This window comes from Lepidochelys kempii, chromosome 11, assembly GCF_965140265.1.
Source record: "Lepidochelys kempii isolate rLepKem1 chromosome 11, rLepKem1.hap2, whole genome shotgun sequence".
Lineage (NCBI taxonomy): Eukaryota > Metazoa > Chordata > Testudines > Cheloniidae > Lepidochelys > Lepidochelys kempii.
In genome coordinates, this window is record NC_133266.1 from 50196930 (window position 1) to 50221122 (window position 24193).

Here is a 24193-nt window from a genome sequence, read left to right on the forward strand (position 1 = left end):
AATGAGAATCCAAAACATTTGAAAGAGAAATTTGGACAAATGATTTTTTTAAATTTTAGTCAAAACTTTTTACAAGAAAAAAAAGTATTTCTTGACCATTTCTAAGTAGATCCATTGGATATGCTGTTATAACTTAAAGGCATAGAAAAAGTGGCAAATACTCAGATTATTCAGTAGTATTGTAAATTAAATGACATTTCTATTAGCTACAATGGTGTGATGGTACTCTCCATGTTATTTTACCATATAGCACAAAGTGATAAGAGAATATTTTGGGAGTTTGGACCAGATTTTCAAAGTCATTTAGGTGCCTACCTCCCACTGATCTCCCATTGACCTTTGAGGATTTGGGCCTTTGCTTCATTGTTAAGGAGTGATCCCAAAAAGTAATGAGCAACCATACATTTTGCTGAGGTCAATGAGAATTTGGGGTCCTCTTTACCTCTCCCAGTAAAACCTTTTGTTGCTAATATTTCTATATGTTTCAAAAGTGAATGAACAAACAACTTGTGGTCTCATTCACAAGCATGTCCCCTAAATCTAATAAAAACAATGAGTGTGCAAACAAACCATTAGAAGATGCAAGTGTAACAAATATATAACTGTTAATTATTGTTGTTTATTTATTTGTGGCAAGATGAGATAGTTCCTTCCCTGAAGAGCTCACAGTATAAGCACAGCCAGGTAGACAAATAATCAAGGTCAGAGAAGAGGATAAAATGGACAACATTGCATTGAATTTTCATGTATTATTGTATAATGGCAGCAGTTGTCTAATCTCAGACATGTTGTAAGGGGCAGAGATAATGACTCTCCTTCCTGGCTATGGGATAAGTCCCTTTAAAGACAGCAATACCTCTGGCTGAGGGCACTTGCCTCCAAACAGTAGCCTTATTGGCCAAACCATTGATTAACTTCCCTTGTATAAAGCTGTTTAGGGACAAAAGGAGCTTTCCAAACTTAGTTCTCTAAATTGGTTTTTTTTTTCCTGAAGAAGCAGCATCAAGTTAATCACCACCCAGACTCATGGGGGAGGTCTGTATGGCAATCCCATCTCTCCGAACAAGAATGAGAGGCTGACTGGTGCAGATAGCCATTACCAGTATAGGATCCCGTATTTAAGAACTTGGTCTAGATACCAACAGCATGGGGAGATGAGGAAGATCTCCCAGCAGGTGTACCAATGCAAGGAATAGGGGAAGGAGCCAGTACAAGCAAATGCTCTTCTTTCTACAACAAGCAGGACTTCCTCCTCTAGGATATAGATCTTTTTTGTCTCACTATAATAAAGTTGTGACCTGGTTAGCAACCTCAAACAACCCAGGCGTCAATGTGGTAGTGTTCTGTATACAACAGCATTACTGTTACGTAAATTATGAACTCATAATAAACAGCCACTCATGGTTTCAGCAACATGGTATTAGGTGGATGTGCCATGTTATTTATATTCCACTTATGAGCTATTTAAATCAATTTAATAGGAAATTGCTTTACATAGGAAACTTCTGCATGAGTTTCTGCTGGAAACTAGCAACTACCTTTTAGCTTTGTTTAGGCAATCAAGGTCTTCTGATTCTTTCCCAAGAGATTTATTTAGGTTTCAGGCAGCCTACCATCCTCGTCTAACTTCCTATTGTACATTCCAACAATATGTCCTTCCTTCATTGCTAATTTTAAGCTCTCTCACTTAGATCTATTACTTTAATACAAAGTGGTTCTCTGAACTTGTAGTTCACATACCTCTGAAGCTTTGGCAATTTGACTGAATTAGTACAAAATATTTTTAACACAGATCTTCAGCTTGAAGGTTAATTAAACACTAGACTAACAAAAGTTAAAGGTGAGTAGCTCATAACAGAACTATTTCATTCATAAAATCTTATTAGTGCTTGTACTTCATATTTTAAAATAGAGCATGCCACTTTCCCACCATAAACACATTCACACAATTTGCAAGGCTAACTAGTGCAGATATTAAAATAAATGAATCAGATAAATGGGTTTAGTTTTGTGGCAAAGTAGAGTGCAGACCTGAGAAAAGGAGCAGCAGAAATATTCAATAATCTCTTTTGCCGGTAATAGAGACTTTTTCCAAAATGCTAACGCAGAGAGATTTTGATGGCCTGATTTCTCACAAAATTAGCAAAGGCAGGCCCTGATTCAGGAAGTTACTTTAGCACATGCAAAACTTTAAGCACAGATAGTCCCATTGACAGCAATGGGACTACTCACATGTGTATGATCACTATATGTATTATGGTAATGACTACAAGACTCAACTGAGTTTAGAGTCCCATTGTGTGAGGTACAGTGCAAACTCATAGGAAAAAACAGTCCCTGCCTCACAGAGCTTACACAAGTCAAGTCAGACAAAGGTTGGGAGGGGCAAATAGATGTACACAGAAGGGAAATGACTTGCCCGAGGTCACACAGCAAATCTGTGGCAAAGGTAGAAACATAAGGTTGGTTGGTTTGATGAGGTTCAGTCCAGTGCCTCATCCATTGGACCATACTGCCTCTCATGTTAAAGTTACATACCTCACTGATTTCAGAGTAGCAGCTGTGTTAGTCTGTATTCGCAAAAAGAAAAGAAGTACTTGTGGCACCTTAGAGACTAACAAATTAATTTGAGCATAAGCTTTCGTGAGCTACAGCTCACTTCATCGGATGCCTTGTCTTGTTAGCTATCTTGCCGAATTGTGGTCTTCAGCCTTATTTAAAGAACTGTCAAGGAAAAAATACACTAAACTATTGTAACATGTTCCTTCTTATAAATGGTAGAAATAATTTTAAAATCTGTCCTTTTCAGTGGCAAAAATAAAAACTTTGGCACAGAAAAATTCATTTGTTAATATAGCTGAAGTCAAAACTGCTTTTACTTAAATTAAAAACCCCTGCTATTCTTTTTTTCCACTCTGATCAGTGATTCTCGTCAGTTGGAGAAATGGACATCGGCCTCCATTTCCCCATTCTCCTGCTATTCCTTTATTCATGACTCTTTAGGCAAACATTTGCAACTCACTGGGCAACTAGAGACAACTCCAGTCAAGATACAAATTATAGCTGCTCCTTTCTTGGGCGTAGATTTGATCAATAACACAATAGCATGGCTTCTAAAAGCATCGTTGTTAACTTCATGGAGGGTGGGACTTTCAAAGCAGCCTAAGGGAGTTAGGAACCCAATTCCCATTGGCTCCTGCTCTGAAAGTCCCAGCTGTGGTCTTTAAGATGTTGCTCCTACAAGGAGAAAAAACACTTTCCTCTAGTTACCTTGTTAGCTTAATATTGTTGCTTACAGTTGTACTAAAGCAGGTCATGCTTAGTTAAGTGTGGACATTGGATTGGCAGTCAAACTGCTTCAGCAATGAGGGTTCTGCTTACACAGCCAAAGCAAATGCATTTACTCTTCCATCTTTATCCCTGACTTGTCTTTTTTTAATCAATGTATAACATCTAACTATTATCAGGATGGGAAATTACAGTAACCCTTTCAAAAAGGATCTCTTTTGTTTCGCACATGTCATGGGAAAGATTTACAACCCTGTTCAGTCTTCATCATCTCTACATCCATATTTTTTCCTGCCTCAGTGCCCAGAAAATTTATACTGAGAATAAGATCCACATTTTCAACCTACTTTTCATTAAACATTCATGCAGGAATATTAAAGTTGTACATACATTTAAATAAACAAACAACCAAATAAATAAATAAAAGCAGTTGGACATAGAGATTTACAAGCCTCAAACACATTTTGTGCCTGATATTGCTGTCATTGAAATCAAAGAGCATTTTTATTGTTGACTTTGATGGGAACAACACTGGGCAGTTTGGGCCTGACCCAGAGTCCACTGAAATCAATGGGATTCTTGCCATTGCTTTCAATAGGCTTTGGATCAGGTACTTTGTGCCCGTTTATCTTTGATATTGATTGGTTTGGGGGAGGAGGGGAGGGAGGAAGATATGAAATTTGGCAAATAAGGCCAGACCCTGTAAGGTGCTCTAGTTTTCATGAAATTCAGAGCTCAAAGGTATAAACTAAGGTAGATACAAATGACTTCTCAGCTTTAGAACTGACAGCATAGTTACGTACATGACATCTCCTTGACGAGACAGTTTTGGATTAAAGAAATAGTAGTATATTAGTATAAAATAGAGTGACATGCATTCTCTGGCTGCAATCTTGGCCCTACTGAAGTCAACGGCAAAATTCCTACTGATGTCAATTGAGCTGGGATTTCACTCTCTATATATGCTGGGGAGAGGAAAGGTTAGATGGATTTAGAACTGGTTTTCAGAGGAAATACTAAAGCCCTAGTACTTTCCAGCCACAACATCTACCTGGTATGGAAGACCTGATTGTCAGGGTAGAGGGAGGCAGGATACAGGGAATCTCTGCAGGGGTCCATGTCCCACTGGTCATGGATCACAGTTCCAGAGGAACACATTGTGCTGCATTATGGAGAGGGTTTGGAATGGGACAAAGGCAAGTGATTCTCAACTACATTAATTCACTAGCTAATCAACCTGTAAAGAGGGCATGAGTACCCACAGCATCTATGTACCCCATGGACCTCCTCAGCAAACATTTCTCAACAGCTAAGATAATAGGCTGACCAGTGGGTTCAGTATTCTGTCCTAGGAGGGTGTGTGAGGGGGAGAAGAAATCCTATTTTCTTATTTTAGTTGGCAGAAAACTGAGATTAAAGGTAGACAGACCAGGTAACAATATCTAGAGGGCTTGATATAATTTCCATTGACTTTAGTGGTTATTGAATCAGGTCCAAGTTTGGATCTGGCCCCTGGTTAAAGTGGGACCAATGTTTCCATTCGAAGGGATAATTTTCAGTTGCTTATAATATTTTCAATCTTTTTTCCTTCCTGGCTGAAATCTGTCAGATTTGTTCTCAGTCTAGGAGAGAATGTTTTCTGGAATGTTGGAGTCAAAAAGGTTCAGTCATTTTCATGGAGAAAGTGACAAATTGCATTTTTCCCAGTATAATTTCTTTTGCAGCAGTCATTGAGAGCTGGGCTCATAATGCTGGATATTGAGTTTATGTCCTGTAGTAATTTCATGAAAGTAATTGTGATGTCATGCATTTGTGACACTCAAGAGGGAATTTAGAGTGGTTATAATATGAGAACAAATGGCTTCAAAGCAGGCATCAAAAGAAGGAGCGAGACAGTGAGGGTCTAGAACCTCCCTCCACTTTGTATAAATATCGTTGATGATGATCAAAAAAGAATAAATAAATAAAAACAGATGCATGAAAAGTAAATGGATTTAGAGGGTGGGATTTTCAGACATGCTCAGTGCCAGTCTAGTGAAATCAGTGGCAAAACTCCCCTAGACTTCAGTGGGAGCTAGGGTGACCAGACAGCAAGTGTGAAAAATCAGGACAGAGGGTGGAGGAATAATTCGAGCCTATATAAGAAAAAGCCCCAAATATCAGGACTATCCCTATAAAATCGGGACATCAGGTCACCCTAGTGGGAGCAGACTTACAAAAAGCATTCAGTGTTGGCCTATTTAAATACACCAACTTTTTGTTTGTCTTCTCTGTATGAAAGTGTCTAAGTTACAAAATTTGAAAGGAAGTTGAACAAAGCCCCTTGCCAAACCAGCTAACAACAAAGCGAATAAACTGATCGTGATAAGTATTAAAGGTTCAGTCGCTGACACACTTCATGAACATTATGAGATATCACCAACTGGCTGGAGATAATCAGTGGCCCACACATTCTGTCTTCTGTACAAAGATGACATGCAGATCGAAACAATTTCAGCCTCAGGGGCAACTTTGAACTATTTACCAAAACATTGTTCAATTTATTAATTGTTAACAAAACTGCCTTGGGCAAATTGGAAAATGATATGAAAAATTAAAGTTGGTGTGTTTTCACATGCTAATTTTGCTGAGGTCAGCCAGTCTAGGTTTTCTGATTATCTTATACTAACAGGAATTATTTTAACGTGTAGAGTCATTGACATGTTCAGGCTAATTTATAAAATGTTACTATCATTGGATAACAGTTTAGCAGAGTTTTATATGCATTTTTTATAGTTATTAATTGCCAAGATAGCTGTGCTTGTGTATGTATATATAAAATAGAAATTTTTTCTTTAATCAGCCAGATATTTTCCCTTGAGTCATATTTTCCTTTGATTAGTGATATCACAAAGCCAAAATTCCATGGATTAAATTCAGCTCTGGTGTAGGTGGGTACAACATCTATTTACTTCAGTGGAGATGCAATTACTTACACCACAGGTTAATTTGTGTTTGTGATTTAACAAACATTGAATTGTACACTCTAGTAGATAGACTTTACGCAGGCAAGTGAGGGTGGGAGGTAGAAGATAGAACAGAATCATATTCCCTCCTGCTGCAGTAGCCTCCAGAGGCAGAACACATACCCTTACACATCTTATGGAAAGGGGCTGGGTGATGGATTCACATACTCACAGGATTATTAGTCAGGGCCTGCCTCACCTGTTCTTTCCTCTGCTCCTGTTGCGGGGGTGGAGGCGAAGCCCCTTATCTATAGCTGGTTGGGAATTTTCTGGTGAAAAGTTTGTCAAACCTGAAATGCTTCATGGGAACATCATGGGTTCAACAAAGTTTTGTTGAATGACAGGCAGGGGTCCATCAGAAACTTGCCTGGTTTCCTCGAAGGTTGCTGGGGGGTGAGGTTTCCAGGGTCCCCAGTCCCACTGTACAGACTGCACTGAGGCCAAAGATCCCAGGGCATCTAAGGTCAATGGCTTCAGGGCAGCCCCACTATACCGATTGACCCAGGGCTGGAGATCCAGGCTTCTAGTGTCTGAGACTTCAGGGTAGAGCAGCCATGTCAGGGCTCACAGGCTCCCTGCCATGGAACTGAGAGCCTGGTGACCCTGGAAGTCCTAGCCCTAGTGAGGACATGGCTCCCACAGCAGGCAGTCTGGAAGCTCCAGATTGAGCCAGGGCTCTCATGGCTGCTAGGCTTCCTGCTTCACAGGTGTCCAGGCAGCCAGCCGCTCAGTTTCTTTTGATAACAATTCAATTTTTTAAAACCATTGTTCGTGAAATTTCCTGTTAGTGGGAAATTTTAAAAATTCAAAACAAAGTTCTGAAATGGAACAAAAACCTATTTTGAAATATCAGAATTTCTACTAGAACAGAAATTCCAAGTTTCAACCAGTTGTACTCTTACCTAACTCTCTGCACTCCCCCTCCCTCTCTCTCTCTCACCATCCCCCATGGAACCACTTTCAGGTCGTTACGCAATACTAAATTTGGCCACAGGATTTTGACCTAATTGAAAATCTCATTTTATTTTTGTTTAGTGCCAATACTTTCTGGTCTTGGACATTTGGGGAAAATTTTCAGAAATGGTGATTTAGGAGTTGTTTTCAAAAGACACTGAAGTACCTAAGAGACTGAATCTCATTTTAAGTCAGTGGGACTTAGGCCTGGTTTTCAAAGGTATTTATGCACATAAATATGCAGATAGGCCCCAACTTGGATTTCATTGGGAGTTAGGTGCTTGCATAGTTAAAGTGCTTCTGAAAATTCATCTAAGTGCATCTTTAGTCTCCAATTGCCCTTGGAAATCTGGCCGTTAAGTGCCTAAATCATTTTTGAAAATGGGACTTAGGCATTTTTGAAAATTTTGCCTTTTGACACTGTATCTTTGCCAGAGATACTATATATGGGAGAACTTCTGATGTGCCTCTGAGGCCTGGTCTACATGGGAAAGTTGCATTGGTTTAATTTAAATTGATTTTTAAACTGATATAGTTAAACTAATGCAATTTCTCCCCCCTCTCCCATGGACACTCTTATTTTGGTTTAAAAGTGCCTTATATTTTGTAAAAAGAAAAGGAGTACTTGTGGCACCTTAGAGACTAACAAATTTATTTGAGCATCTCACAAAATCTTATGCTCAAATAAATTTCTTAGTCTCTAAGGTGCCCCAAGTACTCCTTTTCTTTTTGCAGATACAGACTAACACAGCTGCTACTCTGAAACCTTATATTTAGTGTAACTTAAACTTGTTCCCTGTCAATTTAGGCTAAATCAAGGAAAGATACTCTTATCCTGAAATAAGTATGTCCACACAGGGCTTTGTACCAATTTAACTATATCCGTTTCTGTCATAGGTTACACCAGAGAAACTCTCTCAGGTAGACAAGACCTAACTGTAATTAATTGTGATCCATGTTGATCAAACTAAGAATGGCAACCACAGTAATTAGACAAGAACTCTGTTTAGATTCAGAAGAGAGGTAACTTATCCATTATGTCAGCACAAGTACTATCAACAACCAGTATAGTAAAATATTTTCATTACCAGAAGCATAGAAAAAAGAAGAAAGGGAGATTTATTTCCAACTGTGAAGTCATTTTCTGGCAAACCTTAGCAAAACTTTGCCCAAGTTCATCATTGGCATGAATGCAACTGCACTGACTACAATGGAATTGAATCTGCTTACATGATGGTTGCCATCTTGGCTTACACACTGGTGATTGAACTAAGGGCCTCCAGAACTAAAAGCATGAGCTGAAAGCATGCAGCAGCTTGAAAACTCTGTAGCTGAGGGCTGTAACATACTCTATCCTCTGTTGATTGGACACAGAAGGGGACCCGTAACATACATTCACTGGTGTTTTGCACTTAAACCATTAGTGAATCTGTCCTCTTGTCTTCACAGTCACACCCTTTTTGTGGTGGGAGATATTGATCCTACCCATTCTGTAAAAAGACTAGGAACAATCAGGAAATTGACAAGAAAAAACAAATGATCATATGAAAAACGCCTACCACTAAAGCAGCACAAATAGGACCATGGATAATGTACAGCAGATGAGTTTCAGAACTGATCCAGCAGCTGTGGAGAAAATGGGAAGAATAAACATTTGGGCTTTTTATTAATTATCATCTCTCCTTGAAAGAAAATGTTACATTTTTAGAAACAAAACCTGAGATTTTACTTACTTGTCATTGAAATACAGACTTCTCGCTATAGCGTGTATGCAGGCAGGGATCAACGGGAATCCTGAGAACAGCAAATTTATAAATCAGCCTAATTCAAAGATTAATTCTGACTTCATCAAAAAAAGAACTGTTAAAGTGGCAATGAGTAAATTTTAAACATAATGAATGAATACACATAATAAACCTAATTTCATCCTGCATGCCTCACTCAGGCACACAGATATAACTGATTTCAGGTACTTTTCGATTTGAATGAGACTTTTCCAGAGTAAGGCCTGATGTAGCAAGCATCTGTGTTGAAAAATCTAATCCTGAGTAACAGTGCAGCAAGTAAGGCTCCAATCCAGCAAAACATTTAAGCAAGTGAGTCGACCCATTGACTTTGTAAAATTAAGCACATGCTTAAAGCTCTGCTGGATGAGGGCCTCGAGTAGGAAGACAGATTGAAAATTTTAAATCAGATCAGGTAAGTTAATGTAACAACATTTTTAATCTACTGTTTTCATTCTCACACTTGAAAATTAATGCTCATTTTTAGGCATGTTTCCGTATATCAGTGCAATTCTGTGTAGATGGCTAGACAAGCCCCCCTCTAATTCACTGGTGTTTTGCAGTATGAATAGCCATGCAATTTTACTGGTTATGTTTTTTATGTGTTTTGTTGGTTTCTAGTACATGGAAAATAACTAGGAAGCAACTATTTGCATCAGCTGTGGGAATCTTATATTTTTTCACTTTGACCATGCTACGTACAAAACTATATAGCACTATACAGCAAAACATCATTTGATTTGCTCCAATGTATGTCCTGTCATACAGAAATGTAGTCCAGTATATTGTGTTATTACGAAATTTGAATCTGTCTATATAAATAAATCTTAGGTCAAATTGTAAACAAAAAGGCATTTTAAAAAAGTACAACTCCAACTGTACTGACATTTTCCAGACTGCAAGCTGTATTAATTCTTAACAGGATATGCATAAAAGTTCACAGTCTCAACAGGGTTAATTAAAATGACTCTAGAATTATTTTTAGTGATCTATAGTACTTGAGTTGATAAAAATAAAACTACCAGAAAAGAGATTTAAAATACTTTATTGAATCCCTAATTACCTACATTTTGAACAGTGATTTTTGGTGCCCAATCTGAGACAACGTAAAAGGGCCTGATTTTCAGAAACTTCTGAACACCTATGCTCTCAAAATCAAGCCTCTTGAATGCGTCTCAAGATGAGCAACCAAAAGCTGAAGCACACAAAATCACTAGTCACTTCAGAAAATTTTGGCCTGAAAGCTTTGTGCAAATACAGCCAGAAGCCTGAGTCCTGCCTTTTGTGAAAGTGCTATCCCACACTGCCTTAATTTGTCATGTTCAGTTTGTGGTCTTTGGTGGGTTTTTTTACGTAAGCTCTTTACCTACAGTAGTTCTCTATTTGCTTTGTGAACAATACAGGTCAAGCGGAACCTCTGGAAAAATAAATGCTTGGCCTTCCCCAATTCAGTTTTGACCCTCCTCCACCCTAGGCCTGGTGAGACATCTCAGGAAACAAACATTCATTCCTGTATAAACATCTTCAAGATGAGAAACAATGAATAATTACTTCTTATTGTCTCTTCATAGTAAGAGGCGCTTTTCTCTATGCAAAGGAGGAGTCACTTCCTGACTTCTCCAGTACATAATCTGCCTTTTAGCAAAGACAGAAGTATGCGCAGAAAGCTTTGCTAAAACAGTAAGGACATATTTAATTTCAGAGAAACAAACTTGATCTGGTATACATTGTTGAAGTATATGCGTACATAGTATTAGTTTTATAGATTTAAATTAAAAATGATGGTCCCCCCCCAAAAAAAGAAAGAAATCTTGAGGCAGCAGTTGTTTGTTTTTTTTCTTTTAAAGAGAACAACCTATGGAATTACATACCCCAGCCGAGAAGATAATACCACATCAGGTGTTGTTTCTCTGCAAAGACAGCCACCACAATGAGAGTATGCAGGTAAATGCCTTCACAGAGCATCCAGAAGTAATTGCAACCCATTAAATACAGGTAAATGAACTGATATACTTTGCAACTAACCTGTGGAAAAAACAAAGAATACAGCTTGAATAGTTAGTTTGTAATGGTTCCAAGAGATTTAATGGCAAGAGGGAAGCATTACTTATTGCATCACTCTGCTTTGCTACAAAGTTTGCTTTGATATGTGTTATTCATAACGCAGTACTCAAAAGGTGACATCCGGATGACTCCACAAAAGAGACTGTAGTTTTATTAGCTGGCTTGATTTTTGGGATGAATGCTGAAGGCTTCCAACACCACGGTGAACATAATGGACCTAGGGAAATCTTTTAAAATGATGACGTTTTCCCCTCAGAGGTTCCTCATGTTGCCAACACTGATGTAAATTAATCAATGCAGGTAAATAAAGATTCCTCAAATCTTTGTGAAAAGTATCTGATGGTAAGTAATATCTTTGAGAAGAAGATCCTTTGATTAGGCCACATTATCCTCTCAGTTACCTCTCAGTATCCTCCAGTGGGAACAGTGCATGCACTCTCCTCAGCGAAAGAAGGAGATTCACCTCCGTAATAGCTTTTTAGACTTTTTGCCCCAGTCCTCTCTACAAAACTTAATCCTAAACTTTAGAACTAAACGAAGACAGTCTAATAGGGTGTAATTTTCCTCTCACACAGTTTTGCACTGGTCTACTTCTACTATGCTACACCAATGTGAATGCTATCAAAATCAGGCCCATACACATTTATCCTACTGTAACATTACACAGGCAAGTTCCCCCATACCAGTCTGAATCTGAATCATTCCACTAAAGATGTTGGAGTTGTACCAGTAGTGTGTGACAGGAAAGCCAGTCACTATGGATGCATTTATTTTTATTTAGTTCTGGAGCATAATCTTAAATTCTTTTGAAATAGTCCAGGCAAAATTCTAAATGGCTTAGAAACCACTACCTCTCCTGTCCACTGGAGAAAACTCATCTAAGCTTGGATTCATGGGATTGCTCAGAATAATCATTCCCTTGATAAGCTAAGCAGACAGCAGCACATGACAGAGCTATTTTAATGTATAGCTAGCCTTAGAGTAAATACCAGAAATATTATATCTAAGACCACCCAGAAGAAAAAAGATATCTACTGTATGCTAACCAGTAAATTTTCTAGTTGTTACTGCTAAGGAGTGAAATGCAAGGTTAAACCATCAGGCACCTGACTGTATCTAAATGGAAGTATTTTTGAGTATTGAAAATGACCAGCACTTTTTATGTAAGTGTTCAGAAATGAACAAGGGCTATACAATCTACCGCTCACTACTTAAGCCTCGCTAGCTGCCCTGCACTCCCATGAGACAGTGAAGTGTCATTATCCAACTTTAAAGGGGGAGGAGGGGTGGGGGTGGAACAAAAGCCACAAAGAAAGCAAATAACAGAGGCAGGTTTAGAACTCAAGACTTCTTGACTGCCAACCCCAGGACAAATTCATCCCTGGTATAACTTCGTTTAAATCATTCTTCCAGATCATACTACTTTCCTGACATTGTTTTAGTATTGTGCAAGAATACAAGAGATCTAGCTGCATGACACACAATACCAAACTGAAATCAGAAATGTAGTCCAATACTATCTATTTAATAAAGATCCATGTGATTTTGAACTCCCTTGCCTTCACAAACCTTAGCTGGCCAAACTGACCAGACATCTGTTGCATTATTTAAAGAATGAATAAATTCTTACTGCAATTCAAAAATGTTAGCTTTGATAGACATGATGTCATGAACTAATGATATCTAATTTATTAATATTTTCCATCACTAAATGTCTTTCCACACAAATCAACAGTGCAGCCAAATCCACTTTCACTTACTGGATTAGTTGCAACTAACTGCTGGTTGTTGGCAACTGCCGCCAGCCAAATTATTGTAACGATGGAGTTGCAAACAAAAGAGAAAAACAGATTTTTATGTAGGGTGATCCTTTGGCAACTCAAGCTCCTAGAAAAGAGAGACAAGAGCAAATTAATACATATGAGTTCTCAGCCTCATATTAACTATTCTGCCAACTCATTTTAAAATAATAAATTTAATTTTGTGAAAGGTAAAGATTTTCTTTATCCTTGATTTTATTTTCATTTGGCTGTATAATGCAAACCATGTGCAACACGTTTTATTATGCTTATAAGAAAAGCACTTGCTTTGGAGCAATTAGCTAAAAAAGGTCTGGAAAAACATGTTTACTTACTATTGCAAGGTGATATTTTATTCCATGCCAAATTATTTTTTTAAAAGCGTACGCCCCACCAATTATTTTCATACACAGGAAAATAGCATTTACTAAAGTATTGGTCCATCTAACCCAGTATCCTTGTTCAGAATCACACAGCAAGTCCATGGTGTGGCACAGACAGGAACAGAACCGAGGTCTCCTGACCGTCAGGCTCCCTCTCTCTAAGAGCCAGGGGCCTGTGTGAGTGTGAAAAGGGAGAGAATCACCGCAATAAGAATCGCCACCTCTTGCACCCTCAGTGCAGGAGCTGAGCATCATGGGAGTCCAAGTACCACGGGAGCGCAAAGACTCTGTACGGGGTGAGCATCACTCCTAGCACTAGCCTCTGCAAAAGAGGTAGAGGAAGGGTTGCGGCCTTCGGGAGAAGTGTCACTGGACGTCCAGGGAGCACTACAGTGGTCGAAAACTATGCCTACACTTACAGTGGCTTGTAGGGTACAGGTGCTACATCTGTAGCTCCATGCGGCAGGGAAAGGCTCTGGCAATGGGGTGGAATTGTGGCTACTGGAAATGTTGCAGTACAGCCCTACCCACCTACCTTCCTTTTGGGGGGGGGGGGGGAGGGGAGGACGGTAGCGTTAATGGACAGAGAGAAATTCTAATGGAAAAGGGAGAAGCTATCACAATTCCAATGACTGTTTACTGGTGTGGAGGCCAGACTTCAATCAATTCACGTTAGTGAGCGCCACGTCTGAACGCATCAGGAAAGGGAGGGAAAACCCCCAGCTGTCTAGTCTTTACAAACAGCACACCGAGAAAACCTAAAATCTGGACAAATATTGCTCCATATTTGAGCCAGGAAGATGATACAGATTAATATAATGTTTTCATAGCAATGTATTTACAGTATCTTTGCAAGAGTTGAGGTGCAGTGACTGGCAATCTGTTGAAGACATGCGAGACATAGGAAGAAAGGAAAAAGTTAAGTAGACAGTCACCAGTACGGTTAGATAGGTGTATTCTATGCCTGTTCAAGTCATACTGTAAAGATCTGCATTATAAAATTATGGTTATGCATTGTTCACAGTTTTTGCTCAGGCACCAGAAGGGAGTATGAAGCTTCCCACAGGTAAACAGAGCTGACCGTAGAGGAACCCGTGCCAGTAAAGGTTAAGTCTAATGTGTGGTGACACAATATAGACGCTGCAAGCCCAGCGAGCATGTGTATAAATAGCAGTGTAGACAGTGAGGCACAACTTAGGTGAGTAGAATGCCCTACGTGACTGAACCCGAGAGTATATACCCTACACCTCTCTCTATAGTGCCTCCATGTTCTATGCAGCTATTTTTAGCAGTGTAGTGTCTTGATGCCAGAGCCTTTCACTACTGTAGTGAAAGGCTTTGGCAATAGGAAAAGGCTCTAGGAGGATAGAGGCGGCGGAGAATGGCTCTGGCATCTCCCTGCTGGAGCCTTTCACTACTGCATGTTGCTACACACCACAGTGGACACAGCCTGCCTTTCACTGTGGTGTGTAGCTGCATGCTATTGCAAGTGTAGACAAGGCCTAAATCATTAAGGACCAGATTGTGGAGCCCTTGTTCAAGCTGAGTACCACCTTACTCCACATGCAGTCTCAATGAAGTCAATGGGACCACACTTAAGGAGCAAGCAGCTAATTCACATGAGGAAGGATGTTAGAATCTGGTCCCAACAATTGGCAAAGGTTAATCTTCTGGAAAAAAAATTGATAGAAAAAGCACAAATCACAAAATGCAGCTATGAATATGAATTAAGTTGTAAATTATATTCTATTAGGTCTTCTGTGGATATAATTTTGTTTTTGTCTTTGCGGTTTAATTTCTGAAGAACATGCAGGTTTGACTATGGATGTATATCGAAATTACTCCAGACTAGAACTAATAGTTATATGCAAAAATGAGTCATGAACAACTCTGGGACTCTGTGTCTGCTTATTGTCAAGACCTCAATGCACAGACAAGGAAAAACACATAAAACTTATGAGGATATCTGTCAGGGTCATCCAACAGCTGTTCCTGTTGAATATTCAGCACTCCCACCCCGCGCCCTCCCCCACCCATGCATGAAAGCAACATAGGACAAGAAAGCAAGACTGATGGTATTTTTAAAAGGAAGAAAACACTCTTTCAGCAATAAATAGCATTCCTTCCTAATCCTCTCCCCCTCCGCACCCCTTCTCCACACTGTTTTTGTTACTGATATAATGGTCTTTAATAATTCCTCCTCATAATTATGATCTAAGTGTCATTTAAGGGTCTACCATCAGGTTTACCTTCATGAAATAAAATTTGGTTTACATTTATCTCTGGCACTCCATGAAACACATTTCTCTGATGTCTGTGGATAAGAACTACAGGGTAACATTTTCAAAAGTCCTTAAATGATGTAGGACCAGATTTTTAAAGGTATTTATGCCCCTAGAGAAGCAGACAAGTGTCTCTTGCAATTATTAAAAGCATTTAAATGAGTTGGGCCTTTGACTTTCAATGGCAATTAAGTGCCTAACTTTCTTAGGAGCTTTTTTAAAAATTCCACTAGGAATCTGCCTTTTTAAGGTGCTAAAATACCCTTGTAAATCTGGCCCTTTGAAAGCCTAGGTTCCATTGATTTTCAATGGGATTTATGCTCCTAAATGTCTACAGCACTTTTCAAAATGGGATTTAAGCATTTTTGAAAGTTTTACCCAATAAGATATATACAAGATCAGGCAGTATCTCTGAAAATAGTCTTCCTGCCTTGTAACACAAGAACAAGGGGAAGTTCAGAGGAACTGAAAAGTGGCAACTTCAAAACTGACTTTTTTTTCTTTACACAATCATAATATGGCCCTGGAACTCACTGCCAAAAAATTAGCAAGAATCAAAAAGAGGTTGGGCATTTATATAGATAACAAGACTCTCCAGAGTTATAATAGCTAATGCTGACATTTTTTGGGAAGGGATATAAAACCATCTGCTTTAGGATTTAAACCAATCTCTACCAGGGTTTGGCATGAGACCTTCATGAGGGACAGATTATCCAATGTCTGTCTACTATGAGGTTTCCTGCACCTTTCTTCTGAAGCATCTAGTGCTGGCCACTGTTGGAGATAGCATACTAGACAAGTCAGACCACAGGTCTGATCCAGTACAACAACGTCTCTGTTTCTAATTGATTTTCCCCCTTTCTTCCTCCAAACCCTTTCCCTCCCCTCTGTACTTGAAAACTGTCACTTGCCCCATCCTTTCTCTGCCCTCTCTTTATTTTAAATCTTTCTTAAGAGCGGGTTTAGCAGGTAGTTTATATGATACACAAGTAAGATGTGTGTGTGGTACTTCAATGTGGGGACACCCCCCCTGATTTTCTTTCACAGATCCCTTTCCAAAACTGCACCAGCTTTGTGCAGTTAGTTCACACAACACACAAGTCCAGTGTTTGTATGCTATCAGCTTAGAGCCATGGGAGAACCAGAAAGTTGAACCAGTACAAGAAGTTCTACTGGGCAGTCACAAATAGAACTTGAACCCCCCAAAGGGTCTGATTCTGTATTGAGAATCCAAAATATTTCAGTGGATTCTAAAGTCAATGAAGTGAGTTATCCAACAAAATTGTAGCTATGACAAAACTTTTCATACAGAAAATATAAAATCCGCATATCCATTGTTTCCCATATGATATTAGCTGGCCTTCAGTTTATTCAAGTATTTTTAGTGCTGCTTGGAAAACACTTTTCTCTGTGGAAAATAAAACATTTTGGTTTTTGACTGAATGAAAGCTTTTGCAGAAAGTCTACTTTCTCCAAAAGTTTTGATTTTTCAGCTGAAAATCAAAAAGTTTTAGGGTTTTGACAAAAAAGGTTAAATTTTCCATGGAGAAAAGTATTTTCCAACCAGCATTAAAAATACTTTAATGAACTGCAGTCCAGCAGATATCATATGGGAAACAATGTTTTCACTAAAAGCATAAATACATTAGAAACACAAAATTCCAAATATGCTCCCACACAACAATAAAAAAGCACCATCTGTTAAAGCCATGAATTACCTTAACAAATATCAGCCAATACATAACACATCCTAGAATTAGGCTAGATCCTCAAACATTTTTGTACTACTAAAAATACTATACAAGATCTGTGCATGTATCCCATCAGAACATCTTGTAGAGGCCTTTCCTCAGCTCCCTTTAAATTTTGTAATTTCCTTTTGTATCCCAGCATAACCACAGACTAGAAATTGTGGTTTGTGGGTCTGGATTTTTTCCATGTCATTCTCTAAGGATATCGGGTCTTTCTTCCAGAGAAACCATTGCCTTAGAGAATTAGACAAACATAACATTCTTACAATTTACTTCAATAGTAGCAATGCTAACCACCTGGCTTTGCTGTAAACACTGATAGCGTTGTCACAAGCTGAGATGAAATTGACATGGATTTCTATTCCAAACAGTGAAAATCAAGCTTTAATATGACTGTGGTTTCAAATCACCTTGAAATTTGTTCAAAAATTCAATGCCCAAACATTTTTTTCACAGCATTTGATTTTCAATCTGTTAGAACGCTTTATGAGTTTTAGAGCAGCAGTAAAACCCTCTCTGTGCCAAGTGAGTGTTTGCACTCACAGGTTCTTCATCAGTCTATTTTATGCAACAGTGAGCAATTAACAAAAAAGTCTCCATAATATACATAGTTCTTACTGAAGAATTACAAGCCACACTCACGTACACACAAATTTACAGTTTTCATGAGAAGCAGAATAACATGAACATTGTGGTTTAAGGTTAAGATTTCCAGAAGTGTCTAGTGGTTTTGGGTGCCCAGCTTGAAACACCACATAAGGGCCTACATTTTCAGAAAATACTGAGCACCTATCTTCTGAAAATCATAACCCTTTATGGTGTCTCATTTGGGCGCTCAGATGTTGATGCATCAAAAATTGCTAGTGAGTTTTGAAAATCTTAGTCTAAATCTTGAAAAGCATGCACCTAAATTGGAGGTTCACTGTGTTCAGTTGGATATACCTAAAAGATGGTTTTGCATATAATTGCCAGTTGCATACTGCCCTTATTGGCCTAACCCAGACCAAACAAAGTGAATAGAAGTCTTTGGGTGAGATTTTGATTAGCCCCTCTGTTTCCAATGAACTATTAGGCTATTCAGGGATAAGATAAGATATATCAAAAACTGAAAGGATAAGAGAGAAAGAGAGATTATAACTTTCAATCAGCCTGCTGAAGGTTCATATTTATCATGAAAATAACAATTAATAGGTGTAGTGTTTACTATCCTAATTAGCCCTGTTGTCTTTGATGAGATTACTCACAGTGGGAAGTCTTGCAAGGTCTAGGAACAAATTTTGAAAGAGAAAGTGATTAAGGACACAGAGGTAAACAGTAATTGGGATAAAATACAACATGGTTTTACAAAAGGTAGGTTGTGCCAGACCAACCTTATCTCCTTCATGGAGAAGATAACTGATTTCTTAGACCAAGGAAATGCAGTAGATCTAATCTGCCTGAATTTCAGTAAGGCATTTGATACAGTTCTCCATGGGAAATTATTAATTACATTGGAGAAGATGGGGATTAATATGAGAATTGAAAGGTGGATAAGCAACTGGTTAAAGGGGAAACCACAACATGTCATACTGAAAGGTGAACTGTCAGGGTGGAGGAAGGTTACTAGTAGAGTTCCTCAAGGATCAATCTTGGGACCAATCTTATTTAGTATTTTTATTAATGACCTTGGCACAAAAAGTAGGAATGTGTTGATAAAATTTGTGGATGAGGAGGACCAGAATATATGGAGGAGGACCAGAATATCATACAAGAAGGTCTGATGACCTTGAAAACTGGAGTATTTGAAGTAGAATGAAATTTAATAGTGCAAGGTCGTGTACTTAGGGACTAACAACAAGAATTTTTGCTGTAAGATGTGGACTTATCAGTTGGAAGCCACAGAGGAGGAGAAAGAAATGGTGTATTGGTTGATCACAGGATGACTATGAACCACCAATGTGAAAAAGGCTAAAGCAATCCTAGAAGGTATCTGGAGAGGTATTTCCAGTAGAGACAGGGAAGTGTTAATACCATTATACAAGGCAGTGGTGAGACCGCATCTGAAATCCAGTGTACAATTCTTGTTTCCCATGTTTAAGAAAGATGAATTCAAACTGGAACAGGTGCAGAGAAGAGCTACTTGGATGATCAGAGGAATAGAAAACCTACCTTTTGAGAGGAGCCTCAAACAGCTTGGCTTGTTTAACCTAACCAAAAGAAGGCTGAGAAGAGATATGATTGTCTCTATAAATACATCAGAGGGATAAACACCAACGAGGGAGAGGAGTTATTTAAGTGAAGCACCACCATGGACACAAGAACAAATAGATATAAACTGTCCATCAATAAGTTTAGGCTTGAAATTAGACAGTTTTCTAACCATCAGAGCATTGAAGTTCTGGAACAGCTTTCCAATAAGAGTAATGGGGACAAAAAACCTAACTAATTTCAAGAATGAGATTGATAAATTTATGGAGGGGATGGTATGATGAAACTGCCAACAATGGCATGTAGCCAATCTGCAACGGCTAGTAGCAAATATCTCCAATAGCCAGTGATGGGACATTTGTTGGGACAATTTCTCCAAGTTACTACAGAGAATTCTTTCCCAGGTGTCTGGCTTCTGCATCTCGCCATATTTGGGTCTGAGAAGGAATTTTCTCCTAGGTCAGAATATCAGAGACCCTGGGATTTTTTCGCCTTCCTTTGCAGCATGAGGCATTGGTCACTTTCAGGTTTAAACTAGGGTTGTCAATTAATCACAGTTAATGCCTGTGATTAACTGAAAACAAAATTAACACATTATTTTTTTAATATGTTAATTGCATACCTCTGGGCAGGGAGGGAGGAATCTGACAGTGTCTGGTCAGGCGCAGTAACCCAAGCCATTACCAGCGGGTGGAAAGAGAACAGAAGAAGAAAGAGGAAGTGGCTCCCATTCCAGCTCCAGCAGAGAGGTAGGGATCCTGACCCCACCGTGCCCCAAAGCCCTCAGTTGGCCCCTCGCTCTGGAGACTAACCCCTGTCCCCGTGTGCCATGCCTCTTGTTCCAGGGATCAACACATTGCCCCCCACACCGTTCCCCAATGCCCTTGGTCAGCTGGCATCCCATAGAGAACAGGGGCTGGTGAGCTCAGCCTCCCTGCACTAGTATCTCCTCCCTGCCCCATGTAGAGTCCCTAAGGTAAAATCCACCCTCCCTTGCAAACAAGGTCTCGCTCAGCTGAAGGGAGCCCACCTAGATCAGTAAAAGGAGATTAACAGGAGTTTATTCGCTCTGTTTAACAGAGCGATTAAAACTGAGATTCATCATGATTATTTTTTTATTGCTTGGGAGCCCTAGTTTAAACGGTTACTAAGCCCTAGCAAATGGTGGATTCTCTGTAACTTGAAGTCTTTACATTTCAGGACTTGAATAACTCGGCAAGAGGTTATGGGTCTATTACAGGAATGGGTGGGAGCGGTTCTGTGGCCTACAATGTGCAGGAGGTCAGACTAGATGATCATGATGGTCCCTTCTGGGCTTAAAGTCTTCTAGTCTAACTGTCTGGAGGACTGAACTCTCGGTCTATATCAGAGAGGACCATCAGAGGTCTCACAAGGTTATCATCGCAAACTCTCTCGTATTAAGAAGCATCAAGAAAGAACAAAAAATTCCATTATCAGCCAAGATGGGTGAAATCCTAGCTCTTTTGAAGTCAAAGGAAGTTTTGATATTGACTTCAATGGAGCCTTGCTTAAACCTCATGTAGTTAATATACAGCCTTTGTCATGTTATGCATAACATTTCATATATGACGTATTTAAGCTTCCTGCTCTTCATCCTAGTTTTTATATTTTAAAAAACATATGCTATTTGCCATTAGTTCCCTGATGCTCGGTGACCACATGGCATTCTATAGCAAGCAAAGGAATCAGAGAAAAGTCTGGAGGAAGTGGGAGGAGAAGCATCAGTTTTCTTCATAAAACCATTCTCTTGACAAATAGAAACTCTGGGCTCTCCATACACTCACTATACCTCATAGCGAACAATTAATCTTTGTCATTCATCTTTTTACTTTGTTTCTTATTTCAGTTAATCAAGTGAATATGCTTTACAAATCCATGTCTTATCATAGTGATTAATCCGTCTTTAAAAGTTTGGATTCTTCCAGACTTGGAAGTCAGCAGAGTTCACTCAAACAATAAGAAAAAATTATTGTCGAATGAAGACTCTTCTCTAAGTAGCCACTCTCCAGTTCCATGACCTCTGTGGCTTTCTAACAGTCCTGGTAGCTCCCTCTCTTATTTTCTTTTTCAGTGTTATCTTTGTGATTGGGAAAAGAGCCATTCAAAGCTTTTTAAAACCTACTAAGAATGTTTAAAACATTATTAGGAGAGAATCCTATCTCACCCTCTCCAGCCACAGGCCTAAGACACAGTGGAGCTGATACAATTTCATCATTCAAGATCTGAGGAAGTTGCATAGGGAGTCAATATCCCAGAAACCTTAGTTCTGCAGGTGCTTCTTGAATGACCTAAGCAGCTAAGTTTGAAGGCTAGAATAGAAGAGGAAGGATATAGGGGTAGATGGGTGTAACAGTCCACAAATCCACTGGCCATTGTTCCTCCTGGAGGCAGCCACACCATCGTGGGTGCTATTGCAGCCTCAAACTAGCAGTAGAGACTCAAAAGCAACTTTGTTGCCTCTCTTTGTTTTGGGATGGAGGAGGAGACAAACCTGGCTGCTTGGGCTTGGTGTGGAGGACAGGGATTTATCCCAAAGTATCTTTATTATTTTGAGTATCTTGCTGTTCGGTACTCACCTTCCTTTAGCTGTAGGTCTAGGAATGTCCTCTGGTCCCTCTGAACAAGCCCATTAAATGCTTTAAGATGGAGCAGTCCCATAGTGTAATAGCTGTCAACTAGTGTTTATTAGTTCATTACACTAAAGGGTCAGTTCAGCAGTACCAGAGGAGAATTTCCCAGGCTCACACCTGAAAAAACCTTTGGCCAGCCAGACACCATCTGAAACTTCAGGCCAATCAGGAATAGTCAGTGATGCTTCCTTACTGTAGCTCAGGATTGTAACAAAAGCTGGGATGGGTGACAGAGTACCTGACAGTAAACAAAAAATTCACCTGGCCAATTATTACTGATATATGGGTATCCATAATTTGTTGTATACATTCCTATAATCGATGCCAAAAAAAAAGAATAGGTGAGAATGCAGAGAATGGAATATAAAGCCAGAGACAGGACAGTTACTCTAGATCATTCAAAAGAATGTCATCCTTAATTATTTTCTTAATTGTTCACCTTAATCAGGCATTAGTTCCAGAAGACAATAATAAACATGATTTATTTCTTCTCCCTGGTCATACCCTTTACCTTCTTAGGTTTCTGGGAAATAGGAGAATTTTCCTTCCTATTATGATATACCTTTGAATGCTAAGACATTCAATGATCCAAACCCATATATTCAATTTGGATCCTCCACTCAACCCTTATTAACATTTTAGGTACCAGGTATTTCAAATTGCCTGATTACCCAGGATTATTGTAGCCAAGGGAGGCTGGTGAAAGATGCAGAAACATTTTTAAATATACTTACTTAAAATAAAAGAATATGCCAAGAGAAATCAAAAGTGATGCAATTGAAAGACCATGCCCGATGATGGCCAGATAATACAAATTCAGGGCTGTCTGCAATAAAGTAACAAAATAAAAAACACATTATGAGCAAAACAAAAATACACTTGATAAAAGCACACCCCAGCAGACCTTTGTTACACATAGAACAACTGTAATAGATTAAGAAAATGAAAAATATTATAGATCAATAGTGAGTCAGCTCTAGAGGTCCTGTGATTAACTCTAAGAGGATCCTAAGCCATTGAAGATTCTCTCTCCATATGGCACGTAACATTAGTAGCAGTCATGTTTAATACCCATTGTATATCAGTTAATGCATCATTTTTTAATAGACACTCCTAATTTTTTTCTGTGCATTTACGTAGTCCTAGCTATTTACGTTACTCTGCTAGGAACATTCATGGCTAAAGGTTGATTCATCCAATAATGCTGCTCTTCTGCAAAGCAGAAAATAATGGTTTGGAGTTGCATTTATGTAATCCTTTCACGTGGAACACTTGTAGGAGTGGGTTTTTCTAAGCATTTCTAAGCATTTGAAAGACATTTCCTTCCAAACAGGGCCTACATTTGCCATGTTAGAACTTCAGCTTTCAATCAGCATCCCAGGAAGAGCATGAAATAAATTAATGATAACTCAAAAATAGCTGCGATTAAACTTGTGTCTTAAATCTATCTTCAGCAAGCTAAATTAAAGAACTTTGAAAAATTAGGCAGTAAAGAAAACACTGTAAAAATAAACACTTATAAAGAGCAGTTTAAGGAATAGTTGGCAACATATGATGTATCCTCATTAATAATCTGAAGTAAGCAGCACATTAAACACTACCGCCACTTTGAATTTACCTAATGTTTTCCAGGCAAGATTATCAATGTACAAACATCCAGTTATTGAATTTAGCCTCACAAAAACACCTATGATGCAGTAAGTCTTCTTACCCCCATTTTGCGTAAATGGAAATGCAGGCATAGAGGGAAAAATCCTCTCCACCTGCATACAACCCAAATAACTGGGTTCTGTGTGAGGAATTGAGATGAGAAATCAACTCCCCCAACCAAGACTAGGGCATCGGACTATAGTACAGATTCTTGACTTCCACAGACTTAATTAAAACCTTTGGCCTAGAATATCCACATTGAGACAGTTGTGTAGGATGTTAAAGCTACAGGACCTATGTAAATAGATTCTGTGTGGTCTACTAACATCCCCATTGAACAAGACAAGGATGCATAGTCCTACATGATGACATTTCTTTATTTTTACTCTTTTTTA

General features: G+C 38.9%; 1 protein-coding gene across 5 annotated transcripts in view; it reads right to left on the minus strand.

Annotated features, from left to right (window-relative positions):
• Positions 1-24193, minus strand: part of CALCRL (calcitonin receptor like receptor) — a 95119-nt gene that overhangs the window by 17051 nt on the left and 53875 nt on the right. For all 5 annotated transcript variants that reach the window (XM_073306116.1, XM_073306117.1, XM_073306119.1 and 2 more), the window contains 5 exons: positions 22883-22974; positions 12856-12982; positions 10903-11056; positions 8981-9041; positions 8807-8873 (listed from right to left, as the gene is read on the minus strand). In XM_073306116.1, the coding sequence (XP_073162217.1) occupies positions 8807-8873; positions 8981-9041; positions 10903-11056; positions 12856-12982; positions 22883-22974 (501 nt within the window). The remainder of the gene's footprint in view (positions 1-8806; positions 8874-8980; positions 9042-10902; positions 11057-12855; positions 12983-22882; positions 22975-24193) is intronic.